This window comes from Sus scrofa, chromosome 6 (assembly GCF_054392235.1).
Source record: "Sus scrofa isolate SSC_HxYL_T2T_F1_AM1 chromosome 6, Sscrofa_HxYL_maternal_Yorkshire_Landrace_v2.0, whole genome shotgun sequence".
NCBI lineage: Eukaryota > Metazoa > Chordata > Mammalia > Artiodactyla > Suidae > Sus > Sus scrofa.
This window is the reverse complement of record NC_139388.1, coordinates 47,304,111-47,315,123: the sequence shown is the minus strand read 5'-3', so window position 1 is coordinate 47,315,123 and position 11,013 is coordinate 47,304,111. Positions and strand designations below refer to the sequence as shown.

The 11,013-nt window shown below is 54.4% G+C and overlaps 1 protein-coding gene across 2 annotated transcripts in view; it reads left to right on the top strand.

Moving 5' to 3' along the window:
• The first annotated feature begins 5,111 nt into the window (after positions 1–5,111).
• Positions 5,112–11,013, top strand: part of PEPD (peptidase D) — a 113,276-nt gene continuing 107,374 nt past the window's right edge. For both annotated transcript variants that reach the window (XR_014806016.1, XM_005653273.4), the window contains exon 1: positions 5,112–5,159. Coding sequence is in view for 1 of the 2 variants with exons in the window: in XM_005653273.4 (XP_005653330.2) it covers positions 5,143–5,159 (17 nt within the window). In the remaining variant the exon portion in view is untranslated. The remainder of the gene's footprint in view (positions 5,160–11,013) is intronic.

Here is an 11,013-nt window from a genome sequence, read left to right as displayed (position 1 = left end):
CCCTAGCCTGGGAATCTCCATATGCCACGGGAGCGGCCCAAGAAATAGCAACAACAACAACAACAACAACAACAGACAAAAGACAAAAAGACAAAAAAAAAAAAAAAGAGTGGAGGTAGTGGCAACTCAGGACAGCAGGATGTGGTGTGGCTTGGTTGCACACTTAGTCACCAACCTGCCTCGTCCCTTTCTGTTTTCTGAGCCCACCTCTCTTTCAGATGCACCTCCTGACATCCCCCACCCCACCCCTGCCACATCCTTCTCTACCTGAGGATGGCCAGACTCAGGAACTCTTGGCTGTAAAGAACTCTGATGAGCATGGGGCTTAAAATGGGAAGAGGCGGAAGGCAGGGAGGCAACCCCAGAGCCTTGGCAGTCACACCCAAAGCTTGGCAGCCTTGGAAGTGGGGAGGGGCTGCAGGAGGGAGGGGGCTGGTGGAGGAGACAAGGCCTTGAAGAGGGAGAGTGGACAGGTCTGAAGTCAAGAGAGTGAGGAGTCATAAATGACCCCAATCTTGCAGGCGGCATGCGCAAGTTAGGTGGCTGCTGGGGACATCGTCTGTGGGTGACTTGACGAAAAGCTGAAAGCATCCTCCTCAAAATGATACCCTGGTGGAAACCCACAAGAGGGGCAGCTGTGAATGTCAGCGGGAACTCCGAGACAGTCAGTGCTCTGGAGCTGGGCAGAGGGAGAGCCCTTCCCCCGGAGAGATTTCTCTCCCGGACACAAGGCACAGAACTCAATTTCCTCGCTCTGGGACTCCAGCCTCATGCTTTTTGAATTTCGTTCATTTTATCAAGATCTTGAAATGTGGTAAGAAAGTTACCCCAATGAATAGCCCAGCACAACATGGGAAATGCAATAAAGGCGAAAGCAATAAAAGGTGGAGAGCCCAGCCGCTCGGCACTGATGCGACTTGTAAGAAATCAAAGTAATTATCACCCGCCCCACCCGGCCAGCCCACTCCGCGTGCGCGGAAGAAAACCATTTCAGAACTTTATTTCCTATATTGAATGTCGATAATTGGATGTATTTATAAGTCTCTCTGGAAGAAAACAGCTCGTGATTTCAAGAGGAGAAAACCGCCTTCCAAACAGTGGAAAACAACATATTCCCCCATTTTCGCACACACACAAAGAGCTTGTTGCCTTCGATGTTTTGAAGGTGCTGTTGGACTGATTGGCCTTTCCGAAGCCACCGTTCCATTTCTCATCTTGAATTGCCTCGTAGACCCTGGCAAAGCACTCAGCGGGGACCACTTCATCTGAGGTTGTGACGGGGCTTCCTAGGGAAGCCTCCCCGCCCCAACCCCCCTCGCGGCCACCCGCCTTTTTTCTGCAGGCAGACAGATACCCAGGTGGGCCGGGGGAGGCAGGAAGGGCAGGGGGGTTATGACGTAGTGTGGGGGCTCCCCTGGGGGGCGGAGGGATGGTGGTGACAGCAGTGGCCTGGTCCTGGAGGCCCCCAGGAAGGGGAGAGCTCCTGCTGCTGCTGAGGTTGCAAAGGCTGAGAGCTGGGATCTGCCCCAACCATGATGGAGAGGCGGCCCCTCGGGCATTGCCTTTCCATCACTTTCCTTCCTTGGGAACCGGTGGGGGGGGGGGAAGGGGGGCCCTCCGACTAGTGGGCCCCCCGCCGCCCCGCCAGCCTCCCATCTCAACCCCCGCTTCTCTTCTTTCTGTTCAGTCTCTTTGGTGCTGATTTCCCAAGCTCAGTCTTCTATTGTCTGCAGAAGCAACGGTCACAAAACCGCCACGTGACACCCCTTGTTACCACCTCAGGCTGCTGCCCTGATGTAGTTGGCACAGAGCCCCTTGCCAGCTCTCTCCACTAAGCCTCCCGAGCTCCCCTCGCCCCCCAGACCCAGACTCAGAACTGCTCAGTAACTCCCCCTCATCTCACACACCCCTGTTCCCAGCCCTCCCAGGTGGTGCACTCCTTGGGTACGATGCTAGGGGCCCCCTCTTCCTCCTCTGCTCCCAGACCTCCAGGGCAGGGTCTGGGCCCCATCCACTCATAGAGTGGCACCAAGGACAGCCTGGTAGCCTGGTGGCCAGGGTGGAGGTGGCATATTAAGGAGCCTTCCGGTGTCCTTAGTACACAGCAAAAGGTGGATGGGGCCCATGTCCTGGCTCTTCCAGGGACATCCCTGCAAGGCCTCAAGTCAGAGGCCTACCATCTCCAGGAAGCCAGAGGTCCACAAAACTGCATGTGCAGAGTGCATAGATCAAGCAGGGCAGGCAGAGTAGGGAAACCCAGCAGGACCCAGTGTCACAGGGACAAAGGGAGCCATGGGAACTCCAAGGGGAAGGCTTCCCAGGGCTACGTTTCTTTTGTGGGTCTCTGGCTGGTGCAGGGCACTTGTGCAGAGTCATGATGCCCTGGCCACTGGGCTGGCTGAGCACAGACACTTGTAGGTCACGACGAGGAGAGACTGGTTTCAGCCAAGGGTCTGTGACCTCAGAGGTGACACCATGCGAGGCCGGAGTGTGCAGGCTGGAGCTCTCACTGATTTATACACTCTTCACTGCAACTCTCTAAAATCAATCTTTCCCCAATTGCCTCCTGGCTCCCAGCAGCATCCAGGGTCGGCCCTGCATGAGTAACTATGCAATCTTCTCCCCCTCCCAGGGCTGCTTTTCCTGGAGCTCCTGCCAGAGCCCCGATGAAGAGGGGTGGGGGTGGGGACAGCCCTGCCAGAGCCTCTGAAGGGGAGGGGTGAGCGGTGGCAGGCAGGCTCACTGGCAGGGCAAGCCCACTGTCCAGAGGGCCTGGGCGGGCAGGAGTCAGGGGCAGGCCCCCCAGCACTGCTCACAAACAAGGGTGCTCCACTCAGTTGGCAGGTGCCCTGCCCTTATTGTTATGGGGATGTTTAGGCAAATGACTTCTTTTTCATATTAACCAACAGAGCTGACAGTTGACTTAATTTTGACATATTTTCTGTCAAAAGAAATGGTGGAGGCGCTGTGATTAGTTCCAGGGCAGGTTTTCCTTCCACAAAAGAGCACGAGAAGCTCATTCAGCTCAGTCTTTGTGATTTATTTATTTATTTTTAAAGGTCCCTTGTTAGAAAAACAGGTGTCTTTAGCTGAAGGTGGAGAAAGTGTTTAATGGGAAGAGGGAGGGGTGCGAATTCTCAGTGTGACGGGCTGGGTAGTGGGGTGTGGGGCCGGCACCTCTGCTCTCCTCCCTGGAAACTGGCAAGAGGGCAAAGCGATCCATGGGCGGGAGGAGGGTGGGGTCCCCTCTTGCGTTAACTCTCCTTGGCCTTATCGGGGTCAAGGAGGTGGGGAGGGCTGCCTGGAGGACCCACCCTCTTCTTCATGGCTTTGGCCATTTTAATACTGCCCTAGGCTAAAGTTGCCTGTATATTGCTTGGTTGTGAAATCCAGCAGCAGCCCGTGAGGCGCAGACCGTCAGCTCCCACCCGACAGAGGAGGAAACCAGGGAAGGTGTCTGGACTCCAAGCAGCCATGCTCTGTCACCCACCCTGCTGATGTGCTGGCTTGATTCCTCCTAGTTAAGGGGTCTGCTCTGTTCCCAGCTTTGTGGGGACAAGAACAGCAGCTGCTTCTCCATCTTACAGTCCCTGGTGCCTCCCTAGCTCAGCCATGGGGCTCCACATCCTTATCCTGACAAAGAAACAAGAGGTTCCCCTAAACTCAAGCTCTTCAAACAGAAGCTTACTTCCATGGAGTTCCCATCGTGGCTCAGTGGGAACGAATCCGACTAGTATCCCTGAGGATGCAGGTTCGATCCCTGGCCTCGCTCTGTTGGTTAAGGATCGGTGTTGCTGGAAGCTGCAGTGTAGGTTGCAGATGTGGCTCAGATCCCCAGTGGCTGTGGCGTAGGCTGGCAGCCGCAGCTCCGATTCGACCCCTAGCCTGGGAACTTCCATATGCTGCAAAACCAAACCAAACAAACCAAACAAAAAAACCCCACCCCCTCCCACCAAACCCCAGAAGCTACTTCTAGTTGTGAGAGAGCTGGGGGCTGGGGTAAGGGGCCCTATGGGCACGTGCTGGGCCCCACCTTCTGTTCACACACATCTTCGTGGGGCCCAGGACTCAAGGAGAATCCCCCACCAGCTCTGGGTCCCCTTTCTTTGCTGAGCCAGTGTGAGTCACTGCCAAGTTGCTACTTTGTGAACTTGGCCCCTGTGTAAGTTCAGGTGACTTATCTACCTCTCTGGGTCTCAGTTTCCTGGTGCTAAAATGGTATTAAGGACAGAGCCTACCTCACAGGGCTATTGTGAGGATTCAGTGAACTGACATTAGCAAAACATTGAGGCACAGTAAGTGCCGGCTGGCATTGGAGTTGGCAGTAGTTGTTAGTATTATTACTATTATTCCAAGGCATGGGAAGCACAGCGAGCTCCCTGGATCATCTACTTTCCATCCCCTTTCCTGCCTCCCTCCCCAGCTCTTGCAGGACCCTGCACCCAACAAGAGTGCCCAGCAGGGCAGAGGGGGATGCCCTCTCCTAGATTCTCTTTCCTGAACCATGCCCTCAATTTGCCCACTTCTCCACAGGCCTCCTCACTGGCCTCCCTTCCTCCAGGTCCAGCCCCATCCTGTAATGGAGGGAGCTTGGAAAGGTCCCACCAGTCCTAACTCCCCAGCCCTATATTCAAGGCACTGCAAGATCTGATCCTTACTTACCTCTGAGGCCGGACCTTTCACTCCCACACCACTCTCCTGAACTTCTACGTTATTCCAATTGCCCCGGCCTTTGCTCCAGCCATTTCCCTCCTTAAGCAAGAGCGGTCACCTCTGCCTGACCCTAGACTGGGTCAGAGGCTCTCTTTCGCAAGATGTTTTTCCACCCTCAGGCAGGCTGAGACCCCAAGTAGGGGGCTGAATCAAGGTATCCACTGCCTCAGGGGGTTCCTTCCTTCTTAGGAAGGGCCTCCGCCCTTCCCTTAGCCCCGCCCCTCGCCTGCTGCCCGAGGCCGGCGAGTGGATAGATTCTCCAGCCCCCTTCGGGCTCCGCCCCTCTCGGACCTCAGAGTCCAGCGCTGGAGGGGGCGGAGCCCGGGGGCGGGCCCTGCCTAGGCCCCGCCCAGTACCCGCCCCTCGAAGTGGAACCCTACCGGGGCTCCGCTGACGCCGCACTTCACGTGACGCAGGAGCCGGGAAAGCATGGCGGCGGCCACTGGGTGAGTGCTGCTGCTGCCCCGGGCCCTTGCCTCACGGCGCGGAGCGGGACCTCCCGGCTGCAGAGTGGGCGAGAGCCCCGCCGCCGGGCCGTGTCCTTGTTGGCCGCGCTGTGTGGCCGCGGGCCTCGCTTCTTCGCGCGGGTTGGGCGTCCGAGCGCCGGGCAGCAGGCTGCGTGTGTGGCCGCTGCCCACTCCCCTCGGGCTCTTAGCCCCTCACCCGAACTCTGCAGCCCAGGTGGGGCCTCGGGTCGAGCGTGCGTTCACGGCCCCAACCCGCAGATGGGAAGACGGCGTTGCCAGGGCACCAGGACGCGGGTGCTCTCGGGGCAGAAGGGAGTGTTTGAGATGAGCTTGGAATCCCCTCCCCAGCGGGACGCTTCCCTCCTTACTTCAGGGCCCAGATGTCAGCCCCTCAGGGAATCCTTCCCTGAGAACCTAGCCCACTCTCAGCACCACCTGGTAAATTATATCACACATCCAAAAAACAAAACTTGTTTCTCGGCTTCTCTCGATTTAGAGTGTGAGGCAGGCTTTTTGTCTGGTTCACTCCTAGGCATCTTTAGCATTTGCCTTGCACACAGTAGATGCTTCATAAATTCTACGGTAAATTATACTAATCCATGCTAAATGGATCTAGTAGACGAAAGTGTGGCTAGATGGGCTCACTGAAGCATTGGAGGATGTTCCAGATGAGGGAATATCTGGGCAAAAGTTGAGCGTTCAGAGTGCTCTGGTGACGGGACAGTGGAGTGCGTCCCTGTGCAGGAGGGCGTGGCGTCTCAGCCAGCGTTTCCAGACTTTGTCTTAAGGGACTGGAACCTTTCAAGGGGTTTCATCTGCTCAGATATGCCTTTTAGACAGTTATCCCCTGGGCTATGTATGTGTTCAGGGCAAGGCCCAGTTATGGGGACATCATCTGGGCCTGGAGTTGCTGGGGGCTGGGAAGGGGACTGGTAGAGAGAGGACACTGCCCCAGATGCCAGGCTGGAATTGAGATCAGAATGGGGGAACCGGTAGACTAAACACATGTCTCTTTTTGGAAGGGAGGGAGAATGGCAGCAGAAAATGGCCCCCTCGATTGGCCCCCAAGGTTGGAAGAGCTTAGAACATACAAATCAAACACTGACTAGGCACCTCCTGTTGTATTCCAGGAACAGCACTGGGTCTACCCTTAGATGTTCATGGTCCACTGGGGCAGATGTCATCTGTCTGCCTCCAGTCTTGGTATGTGCCATGGAAAGTTGTGGGTTCTGAGCTCAGGGGAGAGTGCAGGTAGGCTTCATGCCCTGGATGACATTTGTGCTGGTCCTTGAGCACCCCTAGGGCAGAGAACTGTGCTTGCAAAGTCCCATATGAATGTCAAGGAATCCAGGGTAAGATCTTTGAACTCAGCCTGTGATCCTTGATCACGTCTTAAAGAGCAGGGTGAGCAGTGGGTACAGGCCAGTGCCCAGATGTGGGTGTATTACCTCTATGGGTCACCAGGTGGTCACAGGGCATTCCAGGGGCTGCATTTGGGTTCAGGGATCCCTGCTGGCTTTGAGGTCTGGTGCTCTCCTGAGGGTACAAGGGAGCCAGGCTGGTGATTAGATGGGTGTGAGCATGGAGCTGGTTGGCTGGAAGGAGGGCCTGCTGAGTCTCTGGGCCACGGGGCAGTGAAACTCGGTGACAGGGGTCTTGGAGAGGTGTGTAAATTGAAGGGAGACCTGATGGATGCACGTAATTTGCAGAACTTAACAGGGCCTCTTTGGCAAAGGCCATCCTGGGTTGGTATGGATCGCCCTGCTGGACATTTTGAGCCCAGCAATTCCCATAGGTGAAAGAGGCTTTGGATATGTTTCCAGCAAAGCCTGGTGCCCAGCTGCACACACAGGACAGGTGAGAGCGTCAGGCATAATGAGACACCATCCCATCAGATCACAGCCACGGGCTCCCTGGGAGTTGGATCTGGTTGCCTGTAGAGTCCTTCCAGATCCTAGGCTGGGGGAAGCCGCGAGAGGCCAGGGAGACTGATTGTGTTCTATGTGACTTGGGGAAGAGTGGAAGCCCTAAGCTAGCATTTCAAGTTCAGCGAGAAACTTGAGATGCTCTTCTAAGGAGTGTTTCAGGGTTGATCCTGCTCTGTCCTGCTAGCCTGGGCAGGGACTTCAAGTTGGAAACAGAGGGTCTCACAGGCAGCCCCCAGAGGGTCTTCTGTGGGTTCATACCCTCCTGTACCCCCTCTCCCCCATCCCATGGTACTTGGTGAGAGGGGGCCCTGCCTTCTTCTTGGGTTATGCCTTGAGCTTTCCATAGACAGAGTTGAGACTTCTCTGCTACAGCCAGACCTGCTGCATCTGCTTCCACATGGCTTTTTCTGTTCTCCTCCTTTCTTTGCTCACTCACCTGCTAGCCCTGGAGTGCCCTCATTCTCTGACATGTTGTCCGCGTATCTGCAGGCCTGACTTGGATGGTTCCTTCTCCTAAGAAGCCTTTCCTGGCCCCCTTCCCTCCTGACCTCCAGCCAAGGCTTCCGGTTCAGAACTCCAGAGAATCCCAGTTTTTCCCACTGGCAGGCTGCCCGTCATGATTGGAGGAGGGGTTGCCCCCCTTCCTGCCTCTGCCAGCATCCTTGGAGTGCAGGGACCGGTTCAGTTTGTCTCTCCAGGGCCACCTTGTGATTGGTGCTAGGCTACAGTGCCAAAAAGAATAAAAGGATTTAGTCCTCCACCTAAATTAGTCCACCTTTCCTGGCTTTCCAGGGGACTCTCAGTGATTGCAGAAAGGAGTTGTGGGTGGGAGTGGGAACACAACTTTCAATAGGATGAAGAAATATCTTTAATTCTTTTTTTTTTTTTTTTTTTTTTTTTTTGTCTCTTTGCCATTTCTTGGGCCACTCCTGTGGCATATGGATGTTCCCAGGCTAGGGGTCGAATCAGAGCTATAGCCGCCAGCCTACACCAGAGCCACAGCAGCACGGGATCCGAGCCGCGTCTGCAGCGTACACCACAGCTCACGGCAATGCCAGATCCTTAACCCCCTGAGCAAGGCCAGGGATCGAACCCCAACCTCATAGTTCCTAGTCGGATTCATTAACCACTGAGCCACAACGGTAACTCCGAAATATCTTTATTCTTTAAGTGAGTGACTCTCAGAGAACTGCTGCCCAGAGGGCCTTTGACTAGTGTGAAGCAGCAGGTGAGCTGTCCTTGGTGTGTACCTGTAGGGGTCATAGGTCATGCTGGAGTCAGCATTTCTGGGGAGCAAGTGTTTGGAGGATTCAGGTTCTGGATCAAAGCCCATCCCCACCCTAAGATGAACTTTGTACTTGGAGTAGAGGCATCAGGCTGACCGTGGGGGCTGGGGAGGGGTGGGTCTGTGGGAGGCAGGCTGGTCACTGAGGGCCCCTTTGCCCTCCCAGGCCCTTCCCCAGGCCTGGTGTGACTCCACACAGGTCCCTGTGTGTGCTTAGCCCCCTGACCCTCATCAGGAGAAAGGCAGGGTGACAGCAGCCACAAGGCCCCTTCAACCAGGGTGAGTGGGCTGGCCTCGCTGACAGTTAGCTGGAGGGCTCAGTGCCTGGCCCGAGCTGGAGGCTGAGGGTGAGGGAGCAGGCTGGTCCCTGGGCTGATCTCTCTTGCTGGGAACTTAGCAGTATGGTCCAATCCAGAAGGGGTGACACATTCTGATGCAGGGATCTTGTCCCTTGTCTGTGCTGTGGGCCCCGTGGGCATCAGTGAGGCCTTTGGATCCTTCTTAGCATGATGTTTTAAAATATATGAAATAGGGAGTTCCTGCTGTGGCACAGTGGGTTAAGAATCTGACTACAGTGGCTCGGGTCGCTCTGCAGGTGTGGGTTCAAACCCAGCCCAGTGCAGTGGGTTAAAGGATCTTGCATTGCTGCAGCTGTGGTTCCAGTTGGGGCTCGGATTCAGTCCCTGGCCGGGGAATTTTCCATATGCCATGAGTGCGACCATTAAAAAAAATATATATATGTGTGTGAAATAAAATACAGAGGATTACAAGGGAAGCCAATTATGTCAAAATTCAGTTATCAAGATGTTAAGGACCGGCATCTGCACACTATTGTATGTGGAATGGATGGTCACCGAGACCCACTGTATAGCACAGGGAACTCTAGTCAGTATTCTGTGATAACCTATATGGGAAAAGAATCTGAAAAAGGATAGGGGTATAGGTATAACTGAATCACTTTGTCGTACAGCAGAAATTAACACAACATTGACAATCAACTATACTTCAGTAAAATTTTTAAAAATTAAAGAAATTTGTGGTTAGTAATATACGCTTCTTGATTAACACATTTAGTAAAGACAGCAGGTCTAATAACCACCTTCATTTTGAAGTAGTGGAAGCAAAAGTCATATTTTGAGATACTGTGACATCGGTAATGTGACATGAAGAGTTCCCATCATGGTGCAGCGGAAACAAATCCAACTAGGAACCATGAAGTTGCGGGTTCGATCCCTGGCCTCGCTCAGTGGGTTAAGGACCTGGTGTTGCCGTGAGCTGTGGTGTAGGTCACAGATGTGACTTGGATCTGATGTTGCTGTGGCTGTGGCGTAGGCTGGCAACTGGAGCTCCAATTGAACCCCTAGCCTGGAAACCTCCATGTGCTGCAGGTGCAGCCCTTTAAAAAAAAAAAAAAGTGACATGAAAATACCTCTGATTTCTGTTGGTGATTGTTTCACGTATTGCTTGCTGGTACTGTTGTGGTTAGTTGCTTACGTTAATAATTGAAGGAAATGTTAATTTGAATGTGATTAGGAAAATAAAAATGTAATTTTTTTCCCATCCAAGTAGATGGAGTCCCTAAATTCCAAGGGCCTTGGGTGAGAACCCTACATGTGGCCACTGAGGACAAAGGAAGTGGTGGCTCAGTACTGATTTGGGGGGGACGAGAACAGGTCTCAGGGGCAGCAGCATCACACCTTTCCCAGGTGCTGGTCACTGGCGGCTTCCTGGGCTCTGGCAGTTGGCAGGGGTGGGTTGGCCCATGGGGGAGCTTGTTCCGTGGGTCTCTTTGATACCCTGGAGCCTTTGCCCCCTAGCCCTGCTCTCTTCCCTGGGAGTTGCACGTGCCCTTGGCTGCCTGCAGTAAAGTGCGCCTTATTTACACTTGGACACGGGATGACCTGGCTTTTGCTATTCCAATTCCAGGTGCCAGTTAACAGAGGCTCCAGCAGAAATCAGTTGGGGATGTTTTATTAGTGCTGCTTTTGCTGAACTTGCAGGGAAAAGCCACCTGCGATGGCTCTGGGCCCAACATTCTCTCTGAGGGGTTGGTTTATGCCACAAGGAATCAAAGGGCATGTCTCTATAAGCCTTGATTCTGGGGTGCCCTGCAGTAATGAATGATTGCAGCCATCGGCCTGCCTGGGGGCTCCCTGTGCTCTGTTCTGGCGGAGCCCTGTGGAGGATTAGCTAGTATTGTAGATTTTCTTTGCAATAGCAGCTGAGGATCACAGGGAGGGTACCTTATCAAGTCGCCTGTGTTGACCTGTGCTGCTTGGCCCTTGGGCCAGAAGGTTCCTGTCTAGGTGCCCTGAGGAATTTAGGTCTCTCAGAAGTTATGGATAAGATGAAATCGGCTTCTGGGTGGGGACGTGGTGTGGCCAGGAGGAACGAGTGGTACCCTTTGTGTTTAAGGAGGAAGCTGAGGTTTGGGGGTGGGGGAGGGGGAGTGAGGTGGGCGGGGCTCTGCAGCCGGAGGGCTGAGGTGGGTCATTTTCAGGCAGTTGTGCTGCTGAGTCTGCATCTCTGGCCAAGGCCATCTGCAGCAGTGCCTCGGTGGCGTTCCCTCTGTGTCTTTGGGAGTCTGTAGAGACAAGGTTCTTCCCGGTGCCCACACCAG